This window comes from Boleophthalmus pectinirostris, unplaced genomic scaffold (assembly GCF_026225935.1).
Source record: "Boleophthalmus pectinirostris isolate CB_2022bp ecotype Guang Dong unplaced genomic scaffold, ASM2622593v1 HiC_scaffold_4, whole genome shotgun sequence".
NCBI classification, from domain to species: Eukaryota; Metazoa; Chordata; class Actinopteri; order Gobiiformes; family Gobiidae; genus Boleophthalmus; species Boleophthalmus pectinirostris.
Window position 1 is genome coordinate 3,259,830 of NW_026571353.1, and position 20,553 is coordinate 3,280,382.

At 38.9% G+C, this 20,553-nt stretch overlaps 1 protein-coding gene across 1 annotated transcript in view; it reads left to right on the forward strand.

The window, feature by feature from the left end:
- The window catches only part of loxl2b (lysyl oxidase-like 2b), a 105,037-nt gene that overhangs the window by 64,622 nt on the left and 19,862 nt on the right, over positions 1-20,553 (forward strand). Inside the window, exon 6 of the mRNA XM_055161895.1 lies at positions 11,166-11,349. Coding sequence (XP_055017870.1) covers positions 11,166-11,349 — 184 coding nt within the window. The remainder of the gene's footprint in view (positions 1-11,165; positions 11,350-20,553) is intronic.

The window sequence follows — 20,553 nt, forward strand, 5'->3', positions numbered from 1 at the left end:
TCAAGGTTTTCAAGTGAAGGGGAAAACTGTTATCATTCAGGTTTAAAGCGGACTAGAGAGAGAGGAGGGATTCTGTTGCTGTTGTTGTAGCTGAAGAGGCCATCTTGTGATTGTAAGAACAGGGCCGGGCAATTCTTTTTTCCATGGGGCCACATGAGAAACAGAAAATAATGTGCCAAAATGCTTAACTCAATTCTGCATAATATGAATTGTGTTTCTTTATAAAAAGCAGTAAATATCATTGTTTAGATGAGCTGGACAGACTGATAAGAGTTTATGTTATGACTAAGCAATGAAAAAGTGAGGTTGTCTTACAAAAAATGTTATTTAAAAAAACACCTCTAAAATAAAAGCAATACAGCTTTAGAACATTTTTTAAAGAATTCAAACATCTTTTTTCAGAGTTAAAAAATCAAAGTGAGAAATTCAGCTGTATTTAAAATAAAAAATGGAATGAAACAAATTCTCTTCCATATTCATTGATTAGATCAGACCTGGACGTTATACAGCATCAGGGCCACATATGGTCCTTTGGTTGACTCTGACCGGCCCCTTTAAGGTAATTTGGAATCACAAAATAAACATATTTTATAATTTTACCTCATGCATGGACTAAAGCTGCATTGCTTTTGTTTTAGAGGTGTTTTTGTGACATTTTCTATAAGGCAGCCTCATTTTTTCATTGCTTAGTCAGAACATAAACTCTTCCCAGTCTGAGCAGCTCATCAAAACAATGATATTTACAGATTTTTATAAATAAATACAATTCATATCATGCTGAATTGAGTTAAGCATTTTGGCCCTCCACAGTATTTTTTGTTTCTCATGTGGCCCCATGGAAAAAAGAATTGCCCACTCTTGGATTAAAGTCATATATAATGTATTTTGGTCCTAATAAACCAGGGAGCTCTGTCTGTGTCACCACATTTCATCAATCAATCAAACTTTATTTGTATAGCACTTTTCATACATTTGAAATGGAGCACAAAGAGCTTCACATGCAACAGAAACATTACAATAATTAAAAACAACAGCAACCCCACCCCTCCCTATGTTTCATCCATATATACAACAAATTAAACAGAAACATAAAACAGAAATATAAAGCTCCTAAAGGTTAGAGTAAAACTAAAAATGGAGAGCTAAGTAAAATAGTAATGGTAATTTAATTTAAAACAAATATAATAACAATAATAATAATAATTTAAGTTAAAACAAGTAAAGGTTTCAATTAAAATGTAAATTAAAAAGATATGTTTTGAGTTTACTTTTAACAGTATGAACACTTGCAGTGGACCTTAGCTCCTCAGGTCGACTGTTCCACAAACGGGGAGCGTAAAAGCTAAAAGACGCTTCACCGTGAGTTTTAGTTTGAACTTTTGGGACAGTTAAAAGATGAGCACCTGAGGACCTGAGAGTCCAAGAGGCTCATATGATAAAAGCAGATCAGATACATAAACAAGACTGTGACCATTAAGAGCTTTATAAACCATTAAAATCTCTCCTGAAACTCACAGGAAGCCAGTGCAGAGACTTCAGTATTTTTTATTAATATTTTTGTCTATAACACTGCTGTATTTTCTTAAGTACTGTACTGTACTTCAAGGTGCACTTAAGGGTCCAGAGGGTTTGCCTTCCTGGAGATATTATTGTTTTGTCTAGAATGTCCCACATTATGGCATTAAATATATCTATTTCCACGGAGACAAGCCTGCAATGCCTCCAGGCAGAGTTACAGGTCAGATTTATGGAGAGGCGAGCAAGTTTCCTGCACCCTGCAGGGCGGGACTTCTGGTGAAAAAGGGCTATTGAAAATGATGCACCTTCCCTTTTAATTTTTATTTCTTACTACAAAGACAGTTCTTTTTAATTTCCTAACCTAAAATATTTGATTATATTTTGATAGATGATACGAAACAATGGCGACTCTTATGCAGTGTTCTTCTTCACACCCAGACTCACGCAGTAGTGACTGTTTCCATAAAAATCAGAGGAAATGTGTTTAAGAGTAAAAGTTTACGAGCACAGACCTTTGGAGCTCAGCCTAAACAGTAATGGTGCAACCACATGAGGACGTGACTGCTCCCACATCCCTCTGTCCTCGTCATCTCTTCACATCAGCAGCTTACAACAGCTCATCTAGTGTGGTTTCAACAGGGACGCACCAAAGCAGATTTTTCACTTCTGAGACTGATTTCAGTGCTATGGCTTTAAAATACCAACTGATCCCAGAGCAGAGACTGAAAACTGCATTTATTTCATTTCATTTATTCCTCATGTACTGTATTTTCTGCACTATATAGGGCTCTCTGGATTATAAAGTGCACTGTCATTGAATGGTCTATTTTCAAACCTTTTTCACATATAAACCGCACCGGACTATAAGGCACATTAAACGAAACACAACAGTTAGATAAGTCAGTCAAACTTTATTTAACGCGTTCACAATAACTCTCAACTTTATTCAATTGTAAAGCATAAAAAAATACTGTCTGAGACGCTAAATTGTTTGCGATTATAGCGTCCAGTAGCCCGCATCCCTCTCGTCATGATCCGAGTCAGTGTGGTTACTGTTCCCTGGCAGTTCAGTGATGATTCTGGTCTTGGTGAAAGCTCGGACCACAGTTGATACTGATCCTTAGTCTGGGCGTCCACGATCCGTTGGCAGATCGTGGCGTAAGTCGCTCGGCGCTGTCTCCCTGTCTTGGTGAATGTGTGTTCTCCTTCTCTCGTCCACTGCTCCCACCCAGCTCACACTTTCACTTTATAATAGCGTGTTACAACCCAGCTCTGCTAGGGACAGGGGAAGTAACAAAATATAAAACCAAGATGTAAAATGGAATAAATTAAATCATGTTTAATTAACAGGAATGTAAAGATAAATTAACAAAACAGGCTAAAATACACAGAAAATACTCTAAACTAAGAAAACAACAGACAATAAGTTTTGTGCCACACAAGGGGTCACCCAGGCTAACACAAAACGAGTGGTAAAACTAAGGGACACACACGAACTAAAGCACAAGTTCCCCAAATTAAACCACGTAAGCCCACAAACAGAATCGAGTGACCAAATAAAAGAACTAAACTACAGAACTTCACACAAACACAAAATGGCAGACTGGTCACCAAGGCCAGCAGCCCCAAACAGGTGCTGGCAATCTTATTAAATAGGGGGCGGAGTCTGGAGGTGAGGTGGGCGTAGACATGCCCCACCAATCATGGGCCAGGAGTCCCACAGCAGCAATCAGGAGACCTCAGCAAAATAATTTAGAAGACACAAAACAAATTAGAACAAAAGACCTGGGGCTGTAACATAGTCTTGAGTTTAAAGTGGGCGTTGTGAGCGTGTCTCTTGACAGGTTCATTTTGATATTAAAAGGAATCATAGTATGTTTTACTCCTGATGCTCCTGACTACGGGAGCTGTAATGCTGCAAGTGGTGTGGCTTTGTAGTTTACTAAAGTCGTACTAAGACACCCCAATAAATTCATATATAAGGCGCTATGGATTATAAGGCACACAGTCTTTATTTGATGAAATTTTCGGCTTTTAAGTGCACCTTATAGTGTGTAAAATACAGTAACTACTGAATAACTCTGCATAAATGTGTGTAAATGATCCAGTTTTTTAGCAATTTATCTTTTTCCTTGTCTTTATGTTCTGATCTCTGTACAGCACTTTGGAAACTGCTTTGTTTGTCAGATGTCCGATAGAAATAAAATGGATTTGGATAAAGGTCAAAGCTCAAATGCTCTGTTCCACCTTATGATGTCATGTAGTGGTAGTTTGCAAATTAACAGCTACCTTTTGTCTTTTTTTGTTATCTTTCAGTAAAGATTGGCAATCCAGGGTTGCACAGTACTGAAATGATTCTAGTGAAAGTTTATGGAGTTTAAAAACACAGTGGAGCACTTCCTGTATTACCACATGACATCACAAGGTGGAAGAGAGTGTTTCTAACTCAGCCTAAAAGTGCAGGGTTTGTGTTTTAAACATTAGAAACATTAGAAACATTAGCACATGGATTAGAAAATAGTGTAACAAGCTCTTTGTGGATAATTAGCAGTCAGTAATGCATTGCAATCAGTTTTATCTTATGTTTTGTTTTGTTTTTTTTAAAGGGCCCATCTCATGCAAAATCAACTTTTCAGAGCTTTCTACCTTCTAAGAGTGATGTGTGGGCCATGTATATGTAGTCAAAGTGTTTTTTAGATTGATTTGGCGTTTTATTTTTTAAACAAATTGCAGCGTATCTCTGCCACTCTCCCACGTGACAACGAACTAAAGCTGCTACAACGATGATGCGGCAGCTACACCTATGACGCGTTTGACGTAGCAGAAAGCGCTTTGCACCTGCCCCCCTCCCCCACTCCACCTCCTCCGCCCCGACTGCAGTGTACATGATATAATAAGTTGATCTACTACTGTTTATTAATACTTCACCAATCAGTAATGTTCAGCTGATGTCGACGCGGTGCTTGAGCTTCGTGCACCTCAAAGTCCGATTCTGGGTCCAACACATGCGGCTGAACGCGCTGTATCTCCATGATGAATAAAAGTTTATTCCTGCTGCTATCAGGGTGCACGTCTGTCTCCCCCTCCCTCCCTGAGATGGCGGAGGAAGGGCGGCTCACTTGTCGCCTACGTCACGTTTGGAGGGCGGAGCCTGTGCTTTCTCAGGACGGGCGGGGGGAGGAGCAATAGTTGGCCTTTCATAGTTCCTGGTCTGTGACGCCTCCAAGAAGAGTGGGGTTAAATAAGTATTTACTTCCTCCCACTCCTTTTTCGAACACAAGGAAAATCAGCGTAACATTTATTTTTGCCTATTATTATAGAATAGAAATATTTACTTTTTGTGTTATATCTATGTATTTACATTTTTTTTTGTATGTTCTATGTATTACTGTCTGAATAAACATTCATTCATTCATTCATTTCATAACTATTGTGTAATGGATGTTCCAAAACCCAAATTGTGTTTGTTTATGTGCAGAAGATACAATGTGAAGAGAGTTATTTTGCATGAGATGGACACTTTACGGAAATCACTGCTATTTTCAGTCACTGCTCTGGTATCTGTTAAATCAAAAGCATTTATAGTGATTTCTGAAGTGAAAACGCTGAATCATCCTGTAAGTTTTCACAGACCAGGCCTCTGGTGCTGCCGGGTGAGTTTGTGTATAAGTCCAGGATTACTTCAGTGTAAAATGAAACACTTTGGTCTAAACACTTAATGCTTAACTCATTTTGGTAAAGGCCAAACCACCCAGAGCGCAGCCTCAGCCTCTCACACCTCACCTCAACTGAACTCTGTAAAGTCAACAGTTTATATTAAAGGAGCTCTATCTGATTTTTACTGCCTTTAAAAGAACTATTGTAATTTCCGGACTATAAACCACTATTTTTTCTCACTCTTTGAACCCTGTGGTTAAAACAGCGATGCGGTAAATTTATTGACAGATTATTAGTTTAAATGAGAACAGAAAGCGCCGCTGTCTGTGCAGTTAACATGAAGTTGCAGCGTTGTCAGCACTAAAACTGTTTATCGTCGTCTGATAAAATAAGATCTGATGCTAAATGAACATTAGAGAGTGGGACACGTCTTAATGATCCATACACGGTAAATGCAGGTGAGTTCGAAGAAATGGCTCAAACTTCAGTAGTCGGACATTCACTCATACCTTATCCATACACCTATCCCCGCCCCCAGGAGAGTCTGAAATCTGCTGAAATCCTACAAGACACTGACATGTTACAGACAGGACAGTGGCTCTTTCTGCAGGAGACATACGCAGTCGAGCGGAAGTGACGTAGTCTGATAATCCCTCTATAGATTTTCACAGGCTAAGGCCTCTGGGGAGGGTGCAAGAGCGAGACAGACTGGTGGAAGTGCAGATGGTCATGGAAGATGCCGGTTTGATTATGTTGGACCAGTTATTTTGCGCTTCCTGCACACACCATCCTCATGGAAAACGCATGAAGGAATGCAGATGAAGCAGCTTTTAAGTTAAAGGTAGTGATGGGCGAATGGAGCCTCGTGAAGCATTGACACCTCAGTCGCAATATTGTCTCAAATGGTTGGACGTGTCTGAGACCTCGGAGAAACACTGACCTCTAGTGGACAAATTTAACCATTGGCACACAGGTGTCTATGAAGTATTGTTAGTGTAAGACAATACTTGTGTGCAGAGCATACACAACGTAACAACAACAATAATAATGATGATTTAAAACAATATGTAAAGAGCAACATAAATAACATGATGTAAATAATGGTGGAATTAGATCAAAGTGATCCCAAACCATGGATCGCTTTTTTCCACTTGTAGATGCCATCGAAAATGAAACAAATGCCAAAAGTCGCCAAAATCACCACTAACGTCACACAATCCTCCTCACTACCCAACATTTTTAGGAAATATTGATGCATCTTTTATACTGTAGCAGTTTAGCGCTTGTCAAACCACGGAAGTGCGCTGAACACTCTGAACCAATCGCAGAGCGGAACATTCGCCGAGCCAATGAAATGCTTCGATACACTGAAGCGATTGCCACAGAGTGAAGCAGTAGGGGGAGGGACCGACTGCTGCGAGACGAGCTCCGAGGCAGTGCTTCAGAGTGATTTGTTTCAGAAAGAACGAGACGTGCTCCAGAGCTCCGACTCATTTGCCCATCACTACTCTATAGATTTTTATGGGCTAAGGCCTCTGGGGAGGGTGAAAGAGCAAGACAGACAGGTGGAAGAGCTGATTCATCAAGGAAGATGAGCATTAGATTGTGTTTTGAACAGTTATTTTACGCTTCATACACACACCCTCCTCATGGAAAACACACAAAGAAATGCAGATGAAACAGCTTTAAGTTAAAGGTGATTAATGTGGCTGTCGAAGTAGGAAATCGAGCTGCTGCAGGTGAACTCGACATCAGTGAGTCGATGGTGAGACGTTGGCGACGGCAGCGTGACGAACTGACTCAATGCAACAAGATGACAAAATCTTTCAGAAGCGATAAAGGCAGATTACCTGAATTTGAAAACGTTCTTGAAAACGTGGACACCTGCGGCTTATAGACAAGTGCGGCCTACATATGTAAAAAAAACAATTATTTTGAAATTTAGTTGGCTTATATTCAGGTGCGCTCAATAGTCCAGAAATTACGGTAGTTTGCAGTGGTCCAAAGTTGTTCCTCACTCACCTTATGCATTCAGAGCATCCTAATTATTCACCAAGATGAGTTTTTAAGCACTTTTCATGACAGAGCAGAGTTTGCCGTCAAAGTAACAACAACTAGCATGCTAATAGAGAGCTTCCTAAATATCGGACGATAAAACACAGTACTCAGCAGACTTGTTTTGACCTCAGGAGCTGCTTAAACAATAAAAATCTATTCAGTTACTAGTGTCTTCATCGCCAAAAAGTGCTTTGTTTATTGGCTTCATCTGCACAGTTCTTTTTCCACTGCGGTTACGCCAAAGAACTACAACAGTCTCTCTGCATTGGTGCTGTACTAACAAATACTCATTTTCGATAACACACTGTTTCATAATCAAGTGAAGTGGTTGGGTAATTTTAGTTAATGGAACCTGTACCTGATTTTTACAGTCTTCAAAAAGGGAAAAACAAACTAATATTTGAAACAGTTTGCTGCAGTCCAAAGTTATTCCTCACTTACCTTCAGTGTTGGAGACTAACAGATTACATGTACCGGAGTTACGTAATCAGAGTACACATTATGAGTAACTGTATTCAGTTACAGTTACTGTTTAAGTGAGTGGTAATTGGATTACAGTTACTTGGTTGAAATAAATGGATTACACAAAGGTATTTTTTCACACTTTTTTTTCAGTAATTCCACTCATTGCTGGACACTACACCAGGTCTAAACCCGGTCTAAACCAAGTCTAAACTCAGGTCCAAACCAGGTCTAAAACCAGGTCTAAACAAGGTCTAAACTAGGACTAAACCAGGATTAACCAGGACTAAACCAGGACTAAACCAGGTCTAAAACCAGATCTAAACCAGGACTAAACCAAGACTAAACCAAGACTAAACCAGATCTAAACCAGGACTAAGCTAGGACTAAACCAGGACTAAACTAGGATTAAACCAGGACTAAATCCAGGTCTAAAATATGTCTCAAACAGGATTTAACAGGACTAAACCATGCTGCATGGACCGTGTCTCCTCTTCTATCAATAATATTTTAAATTTGGTTAAGTAAAGACTGGACTTTTTATTTTCTTTTAGCAGACAAAACATCTTATGTTAGGATTTCCTCGTCTTTGCTTCTCTACAGCAAACCAAGTAATCCAAAGTATTCAGATTACGTTACTCACTTTAAGTAATTTAATGGATTATGTTACAAACTACATTTTGGGGTCTGTAATCTGTAATCTGTAGGGGAATACATTTTAAAAGTAACCTTCCCAACGCTGCTTACCTTATGCATTCAGAGCGTCCTAATAAAACACCGTGATGAGTTTATAAGCGCTTTTCAAAATCCCTACAGACCAGAATGGAGTTTTGCCGTACCACTTTACGATTCAAGTGGTACTGCAGACCGTACAGAGCACATACCAAGAGCTGCTTATACAATATCTCTGAGGGCTTTGGGACAGGTTTAGAGATTAGATTTTGGTAGAACAGAATATTGAACTCAAATTTGACTCTTATTTGTCAGTTCCTGTGCTCTGCCTTTGTATCATGAGTCAAAAATAAGGAGTCGTGCAAAGACAAAAGGCAAAAGGCAGAAACTGAAATGATCATTATTTGCTTGATTTTCCCCAGACTTCCATCCATTATAAGAATTTGGACATTAACCCTCTCAGGCTCAAATAAAATTTTAGTAACATGAAAAAATCTGATATATGGGGAAAATGATCATATGGGTTAATAATATACAATCCTGACTTTTTTTTTGAGAGAGACCTTCACATCCAGTGTGTTCTGGGATGTTGCAGATTTGCAGCATTGGCCCGGTGTGATAAATTAACACTGAAGACTGAAAATGATATGAACTAGGGATGGGCATGATTAGTCGATTAATCGATAATTGATCATTAAGAATTTCATCGATTACGTTAATTTTAATCGACAAACCGAATGTAGGTTGCTGTGTGTGTCGTGACCAAACAGGTGTGTACATGTGTCTCTGCACTCAGAAGGAGTGAGACACAAACAGTGGGTCAGTCTGCAACGTACTGAAGTGCAAATGCGAACGATGTGCAACGATGATTTGTACAAGAAATTACACGCTTTTCGTTCCGTTCGGGACAAGCGGGAGGCCATGCGCACAGTGTTTCGGTGTCCAGAGGGAAAAAGTTTTGCCAGGTGAGAGTAGTGCAATGTCGATGACGAGTCCCCGCCTCCCTCCCCCCGTACGGTGTCCTGGTTTTAACAAACACAAATCTGGTCACACTAACCTGTATTCACCTGAGTCATGTCTTTTAATCCGATAGAAATTGAACCACATCAGCGCGCAAGAGCTGTTTTTTTTATCTTCGCTTATTTTATGCAAATTAGCGATGCGGTTTTAAGTTTCGTTTCTGTGAGAGCTGCGCAAAACTGAATTAATATTATAATCTAAAATGGGCTGATGTGGCTCTAGAGTGGTTACGGTTTATATGTCGTAAAGTTGAATTTATTTATGCAGATTAGTAGTGCAGATAATAATAATAATGATGATCATTTTAATATAAAAATGTTAATGATCATCGAATGCCCGTCCCTAATATGAACGCTAACTTTATGTGTATGCCAGTTTTCATAACAATGAAAACATAAAGCACAGTGTAACAGCTTTACTGTGGCAGAACAACATCACTTTTTCATGTGGTTCTCCAAGAAACAATTGTTATCCTTTGTAAACAACAAAAGTACTTTGCACTTCTGGCAGGCCGTTTGTGTGTAGTTATTCTTGCACAGTCTGCATCGTCCACGTTTATCAGCATGGATGGGAAAAAAGGCTCCTGAGTAAAAAAAGCTCATAAAATATGCATTTGGAGTAAGTAGGTAATTGGCATTTAGCTGTTGCAAATCTGCAACGCCTGCCTGGAGAGGGATAAAATCTTTTCAACAATTGAACCAGCAATATTGGAACAAAATAGTCAGTAAAATATTTACAAAAAGATTAAAAATTATTCCAAACATGTCTTAACATTTCAGCCTACATGCAGATCGTGACAAGGCGACTCAAAAAACATCTCTTGCGACCCACGTTGCGTGTACAGTATGAAGAAATACACCAAATACTTACATATTAAAGATCATTTAAGTAAAATTGAATACAAAGGTATATTTATTGAATGTGTTAAGATTTATTTAATGTGTTAAGACCCTGTGTCAAGGCCGCAACAAAAAGGAGGTGAGAGGTAGAGGTCTGCACGGGACAGAATTTTCAGTTCCCGCACTGTGCAGTCCTGCTCCTGCAAAGAATTGTAATTTTCAGTCCCGCTCCCGCCCGCATCTGCGATATTTGGTCCCTCTCCCACCTGTAAGTCCCGCAAGATGGGGATCTTCACTTTCTTAAGCTCTATCAAACATGGAGAAGTGGAAAGAAATTGTCTAAAACAGTGGTCCCTAACCTTTTTTGCACCACAGATCGGTTTATATCAGACAATATTTCGCTGACCGGAAGGAGTTGGGGGGTTGTGGCTGCATATGGGAGGAGGCGCGGTGGGTGGTCCGGGTTTTAATCTTTTAGTCCTGTTGTAGTCCTGGTTTTAGTCCTGCTTTTGTCCTGGTTTTAATCCTGTTTTGTGTGTGCATGGCTCTAGCGAGAGGTTAGATTTTAAAATAAAATATATTTATGAACTAAATCACAAACAAAACCTACACTGTTACTGCTTTTGTCTTTGCACGACTCCTTATTTTTGGCTCATGATACAAAGGCAGAGCACGGGAACTGACAAATAAGGGTCAAAGATAAATTTTGGACTCAATATTTCTCATGATATTTATTCACATGGTAAAGAAGGTCTCAAATACAAACAAAATGACATGAACTTGTTTTTGGATAGAATAACATCTCCATGGAGAACAGAAGGTTTGGGACAAATAAGCAAATTACGCAAGTCCCTCTTTTAAGACCTGAAGTAAACAAACTCACGGAGTTTAGAAATGTTCCTAGTTTCTCACGTGCTGTATCTGTGTTCTCTCCATCAGCAGCCCCTGGTACGTCTGCGAGGAGGGGCCATCGTGGGAGAGGGCCGCGTGGAGGTGCTGAAGAACGGGGAGTGGGGCACCATCTGTGACGACCGCTGGGACCTGAGCTCCGCCACTGTGGTGTGCAGAGAGCTGGGCTACGGCACCGCCAAAGAGGCCCTGTCCGGAGGGAGGCTGGGACAAGGTCAGGACCAGGGCTGTGTTTGTGCTTTAGCTTTGTGTCGTTCAACCAGGGGCACAGGAAGATCGGATTTATTTAGAATGTTGTCTGGTTTACAAGATGACGATTGATGATTCTGACTGAAAGTTGTTTAAACTCATGTGTATTGAAATTGGAGCTGATCAAATATAAATATGGTTTTAACTTTCTATTTCCATGGACTCAAGATGACATGTCACCTACAAGTACATGCCGTCGCTTTGAGTTCAGCGAGTATCCTAAAATTAATACATTTGTTTCTAAATAAAACAAATACTCAACTTGCACAGGGCTCCACTCACCTCCAGAGGCGTTCACAAACAAATCAACTAACAGATGGTTAAGTTTATTCGAGATATACTGTGCTCCAAAACAAGAAAAATGATCTGATGAAGGCCTTTTTGCCAAAATGTGATTTGAAAAAAAAGCTTTTGGACATCAGCCACATTTTTCTATAGTGCTTTTCCACCTTCAAGGCACTCAAAGCACTTTACAACAAGGAAACACTCACCCATTCACACAGGCATTCACACACCAGTGTACGCGGACACTTTGAGCAAGTGTCTTGCCCAAGGACACAACATCTGTGGGAGCTGGAATCACACCAGCCAACCTGTGGGTCAGTGGATCTGACCAGTCAACCTGTGATGTTTATGTCAAGAGCTGGATTCAAACCGCCAACCTTCAGATGAGTGGGCAAATGCTCTACCAACTGAGCTACTGCCGCCCATACATATACATATACATATACATATACATATACATATACATATACATATACATATACATGTGCACATACAAAATGTTCGCTGCAAACTCAGGATGATTTCTTAGGCAGCTAAAGATTTCCTTTTTGGTCCTCCCCATTGCCTTTGCTTTTCACTATTTTGCAATTCCATTGTTAAGAGAAACAGCTTGAATGAAGGTTTGCAGTCACACACATCTGATTCCCTTTTGCATTTATCGAGTTCACAAACAAATTTCTCGAGCCATTTTTTGCTGTTAGGATCCAACAACCACACAATTAACGATGTCCGAATCTCAAAACTAAAATATGACAATATCAGAACCAGAAACAAAAGTGATATGGTTCAAAAGACTAGAAAAGATCGACTTTGTCAATAGACGCATCCCACTGGGAAAACAAACATGGCGGTTTGATGCTCCCTTTTTCGGAAAATCCTTCGCAGTATGGATTGCGCCGTGACCGGAAGTCCGACATTCGTGATGCATGTATTTATGTGATGAAATAATCTTTTAAGCACTTTTAAATCTTAACTCTTTGGTTTATGACAGAACCAAAGGCTTATCAAGGCATTTTTAAAGGGCAAAGTAGCATATTCACAATTTTTTATCGCGATCAGTATTGTACCATGAGATGCAAACTGTGAAAATATCATACCAGGAAATTTGGATATCGTTACATCCCATAGATATGTAGAGTTGATTCCATAACTGTTACCTAGCGACCATAATGTGGGTCAAACAAGGGCCAATATTTTTCCAAATTGTATATTTTGTTAAATCAGTGTTTAAACTGACCTGAAAAATGTCTTCCTTGTGCGTAGGATGGAATTTTCTGTGCTGATGACATACTGTAGGTAGAGGGATTCTGTTTTAGAACTCACCACTGCTTCCTGTATTTCTGTACTTTTCTTCTCCACTTTATTCCCCACAAACTGCCACTTTTTAAACTGCTGTACAACTATGATAAATATTTACCACAGGTACTACCTCACCAAACCAAGTCATAATTAGAAAAACATGAAAACCTGTCATATGCTCTTTAAGTCCATATCTGTGGTACGGAGCAGCTCGATGAACCGGGAATAGCCTTGTGAATGAGCTCTCTGTAATGATAGACTGGCCTTGTAGCTCTGGTAATGTCTGCACAACTCTACGAAATTATAACTGTCCAGCAGAATTGCACATCTAAACATTTTATCCAGCAATTTCACCTAAAATTAACCGACCTCAGTGACCCAAGCGAGGCCAGGTCTGAGCGCTGTCCTGTCTGAGAGGCCTGCTAAAACTTGAAACTTTATGAATCTCTGTGAAACTTTGGAACCTTTTGCAGTTTTAAGGTGCATTGTGTAACTTTTTGGGTTGAAAATGTCATTGCTCTGCCTGGAATGCTCCACAGTGTGACATTAAACACCTCTAACTTACATTTATTCAATTACAGGTGGTTTTATAACTCAAAAATACCTACAAAAACAGATATTCTGACTGTGAGCGGGGTCGCCTCTCCACAGATCTGGCCTGTAACTTCTTTGGGTTGGTCTGAAGATTGAAAGGTTTAATGTCGTACTGTGAAACATTTCAGACAAAGCGATAACATCTCCATGAAGAAAAGCATTTGACAGACCCTCCTCCAGAAAAGTTACACAATTCACTTTTAAGTTCTTATTGTGTTATTGCTACATTGTTATTTTACATTTTTCTAGTACTTAAAGTGTATATGACAGAAATATTTTCTAATTATTACAATTGGTTTGATGGTGTAGTAGCTGTAATAAATATTTATAATAGTTTTATATCAGGTAAGTGGCAATTTGTGGATAAAGGTTGAGAAGAAAAGTACATAAATACAGGAAGTCACACTGGGTTTTATAATGGAATCACTCTACCTACGTATTTAACAAAGTTCTATTCAATTTACACGGAAGGGCAGCCAGTATTTAAAAGTGTATTGTGTAACTTCTTAACCAAGCTGGCGCCACCTAGTTCCTCCACTCAATTTCATTTCTCTCGAGTGACTAGGTCAGGAATCAGAATACACTAGACGGTTTGCAAGAACCCTGGAAGTTGTAGACCGCACATCGACCAATCAGCTGTGAGCTGTGAAGTCATGACGTCAAACTCGTCACGTCTGTCTGGGTCCCTTTTGTGGAACAGCACAACAGTAAACAAAGCAAAAGATGTTCATTTTGTCTTCTTATATACTTTAACTTCTTGTTCTTTTTAAAGACAATGCAGTAAAGTGTATTTACCTTGTTGACATGTTTGGGCTGCTGCTGCATCTTCAGAACTGTCACCTGGTGTTGGTGGTGACATGTCGTATATCAGCTGTTGTTACTTCCTGTAGACGTGGTTAAAAAGATAAAGCAGATCAGGAAAACCTAAAATCCTCCATATCAGACACTGTAAAAGGAACAACCACATTCTGGATTGGGACGGGGCTCGGGTCATTGGATCAGAGAACAACAAGTTCAAACTCTGGATCAAGGAGGACGGTGAAATCAGGAAACGAGGCACAGACAGCATTAACCGTGATGACGGCGCGTTCCTCCTTTCACACACCTGGGACACCCTCCTCCAGAGAACACCGGGCGACGGGAGGCGTGGTCAGTCTGAGTCTGACCACGCCTACAGGAAGTAACAACAGCTGATATACGACACGTCACCACCAACACCGGGGAAAGTTCTGAAGATGCAGCAGCAGCTGAAACATGTCAACAAGGTAAATACACATTGTCTTTAAAAAAGAACCCAAGAAGTTAAAGTAAACAAAGTGTTGAGATGGATGTAGACGAAGACAGACAAAGAGAATGTTTGGTGAATTTTAGGGGGAAAGACGTTATTGTCCTTCTTCCTACAGGATTTGGTGCATTACATATGTCACGACCGGTATTGGGGAGTAACGGATTACATGTACCGGATTTACATAATCAGACTAGAAATTATGTTTCAATGAGTGGTAATTGGAATACAGTTACTTTGTTGAAATAAATGAATTACATGGCGGTATTTTCCTGTTTTCACATTTTGAGCTATATCCCATTTTTAATTCCACTCCCTGCCAGAAACCAAAACAGAACGTGCACAAACAGAGCTGTGTAAACGTCTTGTTGGTGGCGTCAGTCACACAGTGGACGAGGTCGAGGAGTCAGTAGAACAGAGGCAGCAGTGCACGGGCAAAAACACATTTGTATCTTGTAAATTCAGACATCACTTTGTATTTAAAGAAGAGAGGGACGGTGTGGTGGGCGCGATAAGCGGGTGTTCACCATCCATCCACTTCTCCAAAGGTGAGATATAAACAGTGTTGGGAAGGTGACTTTTAAAATGTATTCCCCTACAGTTTACAGATTACATACATCAAAATGTAGTTTGTAACGTAATCTGAATACTTTGGATTACTTGATTTGCTGTAGAGAAACAAAGACGAGGAAATCTTCACATGAGAAGTTTTGTCTGCTAAAAGAAAATAAAAAGCCCAGACTTTACTGAACCAAATTAAAAATATTATTGATAGAAGACGAGGAGACACGTCCACACAGCAGGATTTAGTCCAGTTAAATCCTGTTTGAGACATAGTTTATACATATTTTTTGTCTTGGTTTAGTCCTGGTTTTAGACCTGGTTTAGACCTGGTTTTAGACTTGGTTTTAGACTTGGTTTAGACCTGGTTTAGTGTCCGGCAATGAGTGGAATTACAGGAAAAAAAAAAGGGATATAGCCCAAAATGTGAAAACAGGAAAATACCTCTGTGTAATCCATTTATTTCAACAAAGTAACTGTAATCCAATTACCACTCACTGAAACAGTAACTGTAACTGAATACAGTTACTCATAATTTGAACTCTGATTACATAACTCTGGTACATGTAATCTGTTACTCCCCAACACTGTATATAAAAATAACAAATATAAAATCGCCTACAAGTTAAATGTCAAACTGGAGCTACTGGCGCTGATGAAAACAACCTGCATAGACTCATGATGTCTGCACTACTGTTCTATATTGACCTGAGACATGTTACATTCATGTAGTTTTAAAAAGCATGACAATATCAAGTAATCCAAAGTATTCAGATTACGTTACTCACCTTAAGTAATTTAATGGATTACGTTATAAACTACATTTTGGTGTATGTAATCTGTAATCTGTAGGGGAATAAATTTTAAAAGTCACCTTCCCAACACTGGACACGACCAAATAGCAGCGATTTGTTAAATAAAAAAAGTACCCACCTACCGTCGAGCGAACAAAATCTAATGCTGCGAGGTCAGACGGTTTCAGACTAGGAATTTCTATCATCATGGAGACCAAACCAGACCAAGGACAGTTCAGATCTGTGGAGAGGCGACCCCGCTCACAGTCAGAATGTCTGTTTTTCTAGGTATTTTTGAGCTATAAAACCACTTGTAACTGAATAAATGTAAAGTAGATTTGTTTAATGTCATACTGTGGAACATTCCAGGCAGCACGATGGCGTATCCAAAGTTACACAGTGCAGCGATAACAGAATAAAGCTCTTGTTTTGTCTAGATAGTCTAATATCTTGTGTAACTTTGACATGTTTTGGTTACTAGGCAAATCCAGACTGATATATCTCTGTTTTTTTATACAGATTGGGATCAGTCTGCTCCCCACTCCCTCTGCTGCATCTCAAACGTGGCCAAACCCCACTGTCCAATCACATTTTTTTTTTTCACTGACATGTGAAAAGAAGGAGCTCATATTTATTTTCCAATACAAATGAACCGTGCGTATAACTGACTGGCTAATCCACCTGTCAATCACGTCCATCTGAATTTAGGGAGATTCACCAGACAATACATGTTTTTCTAGATATTTTCATCTTTAAAACCACCTGTATTTGAATAAATATAAGGTAGAGCTGTTTAATGTCATACTGTGGAACATTCTAGGTGGTGCAATGACATATCCATAGAAACAAGCAGCAAAAAGTAACACAGTGCACCTTTTAAGTGTTGAAGAAGTGTATTCTGGATCCCAGGTTAATGTTTGGTCATTAACGTTATGGTTTTATCGATAAAAGTTCTGGAATTGTCTGCCTCATATCTTCTGCTCGTTGGTGGTCGCAAATTAAAAAGGTGGAAAGACCTAGACAAGACTTAAAGGATGATAACTATATTTTTGTGAAACGAGTGATCTAACCTGTCATATGGACTTTCATTGTGGTCGGTCCTGGTTTCGTCCTGTCTAGACCTGGTTTAGTCTCGGTTTGGACCTGGTTTAGTCTCTTAGATGTATTGTTTTTTATATTTTAGACCTTAATCTAGCCTGTAGTGAAGGCCTGGTTGTACTAGCACTATCAAACAATATTCGTTTTTTTAAACAATGTATTTATTGAGATTTTTGGTAAGCCTTTATAATAACTACACCTTATTTAGCCTTAATAAAGCATGAACAAAGACTTAATTAATAATGATTTACGCTTAGTAACTACTTAATTACTACCTGAATTAGCACTTAACTTGCACTTAATTCACCTCTGCTGTAAATAGTTACTCATAAGTATTTCTTACTTAATTACTCATGAACTAACCATTTGTGTGTGCATTTGTAAATGTATATTTAAGTACAAATTTGAGCATTTATTAATGATTAATAAGCCATGAAAGAATGATTTACTAGTAATGCATTATTGTTTCTCTGGAATTTGACCAACCTTAACAAATGCTTAATAAAGCATCATTCGTCTTCACTTTAGAAAAGCTCTCAGAAAGACTTAACCAACAGATAACAGCTGCCTGAATGATCATTGTATTGTATTATTAGTAAATCATTCTCTCATGGCTTACTAATCATTAATAAATGCTCAAATGTGTACTTAAATATACATTTTACATATAAATATACATTTGTAAACATGCAAATGGTTAGTTTATGAGTAATTAAGAAGTATTGAGTAACTATTTACAGCACAGGCGAATTAAGTGCAAGTTAAGTGCTAATTCAGATAGTAATTAAGTAGTTACTAAGCGTGAATCATTATTAATTAAGTCTTTGTTCATGCTTTATTAAGGCTAAATAAGGTGTAGTTATTATAAAGTGTTACCAGATTTTCATATTAAAATATTAACAAAACAGGAAAAATGGTGGTTGAGGTTGATACGGACATTTTACGAGGTTATTCTATCATTTTGATTGGGGTTTTTAACAAGTTTAGTGTGAAATTTGGCAGAGTTTCGGTATCAAAGAATATTCTAATATCAATCAATAGTCTAAGAATGGCCAATAGTGTAATTTTTGGCTAATGTTATAAAAGGTGAATAGTCACATTTTTATACAGCACTTTTCCATCTTCAGGTGTTTTACAACAAGGAACCACTCACACATTCACTCACACATTCGTACAACAGTTTATAGAGACACTAGGGGCAAGGGAGGGTTAAGTGTCTTGCCCAAGTTCACAACGACAGCATTCATCTGTGGGAGTGGGATTCGTACCGCCAACCTTCTGATCAGCGGACAAACACTCTTATTACTAGGGATGGGAGACAAGATCTCACGAGACAAAATTGCCACAAGAATTTGTATATTTTTTCCTGCTGAACTTACCTTTCTCTTGAATAAAAAGGGAGTTAAGAGCTGGTGAGTTATACACTTTAAGAAGCTGTAGTTCCAAAACGCAGTAGAACAAGACCACTAAAGAGTTACTGTATTTTTCAGATTATAAATCGCCAGTGTTGGGAAGGTGACTTTTAAAATGTATTCCCCTAGATTACAGATTACATACCCCAGAATGTAGTTTGTAACAAAATCCATTAAGTTACTTAAAATGAGTAATGTAATCTGAATACTTTGGATTACTTGATTTGCTGTAGAGAAGCAAAGATGAGGAAATCTTCACATAAGATGTTTTGTCTGTTAAAAGGAAATAAAAAGACCAGACTTTACTGAACCAAATTAAAAATATTATTGATAGAAGAGGAGGAGACACGTCCACAGAGCACAGTTTAGTCCTGTTAAATCCTGTTTCAGTCCTGGTTTAGTCCTATTTTAGTCCTGTTTTAGTCCTGTTTTAGTCTTGGTTTAGTCCTGGTTTTAGTCCTGGTTTAGTCCTGGTTTAGTCCTGGTTTAGTCCTGGTTTAGTCCTGGTTTAGTCCTGGTTTAGACGTGGTTTTACACCTGGTTTAGAACTGGTTTAGTTTCCGACAATGAGTGGAATTACCAAAAAAAAAATAAAAATAAAAAAAAATAGGAAAACAGTAAAATCCTGCCGTGTAATCCATTTATTTCAACAAAGTAACTGTAATCTAATTACCACTCACTGAAACAGTAACTGTAACTGAATACAGTTACTCATAATTTGTACTCTGATTACGTAACTCTGGTACATGTAATCTGTTACTTCCCCACACTGTAAGTCGCTCCAGAGTATAAGTCGCACCATCCAAAAAATGTGTAACAAAGGAGAAAAAAACATATATAAGTCGCACCGGACTATAAGTTGCACTTTTTGGGGGAAATTTTTTTAATGAAATCAGAGACCAAGAACAGACATTTCCTCTTAAAAGGTGAGTTATACTAATAACAACAGAACAGAGAACAACAGGCAGTTAACGTCACATATGAACATATGAAACTCTCCATCTCACTCCAAATCACTAAATCCATTGAATTCTTCATCCTCGGTGTCACTTCTGCGTGACCTCCGGAGGTAAACAGAGCGTCGCTTCCTCTTCTGTGTCGCTGTCGTCAGACTCAGCATCAGTTCCAGTTACAATTATTCCGGCCTTTCTGAATCTCGACAGGATGGTTTCGGTCGTCAGTAAAGTTTAGGCCTTGTCCATTCATCCAGTGACTTCAGGAAAGTTGCATGCTGCATCCTCCCTGTTGCCACAAAGTTGTGTTCTCCATCCCCGCTTTCCACCAGTCCCTCACAAATTTCTCCCTCACTCCAAACTTGCTTTCTGCTGCTCGTTTACCATTTTCAGCTGAATATTTCACGACTTGCAGCAGAACAGAGGCTCTTTCTGCAGGAGACATGTGCAGTAGAGTGAAGTGACAGTGGTACAGGAGGAACAGGAGCAGCAGATACTCACACACAAGACTAGAACCTCTCACCACTTCACTGTCAACATTTTAATATATATATAAGTCGCACCGGAGTATAAGTCACAGGAAACACCCAAACCATGAAAAAAACTGCAACTTATAGTCCAAAAAATACAGTAGATAAAGATTTATTTGTTACAAATTATATCAAAATGTCATCTCGTCTTGTTCTCGTGGACCTGATCTCTGGGTGTGTATCGTCTTGTGAACATTGCGCTTCGTCCCTCCCATAACTCTTACCAACTGAGCTACTGTCGCCAGTATATATGTAATAAACACACGACATCATAAAAGTCCAACCATAAAAGTCAAAAATCTGAATCACTTGGTTGTAAATTAGAAAATGGTTGATCTAACTTAGTGGTCTAATTTGC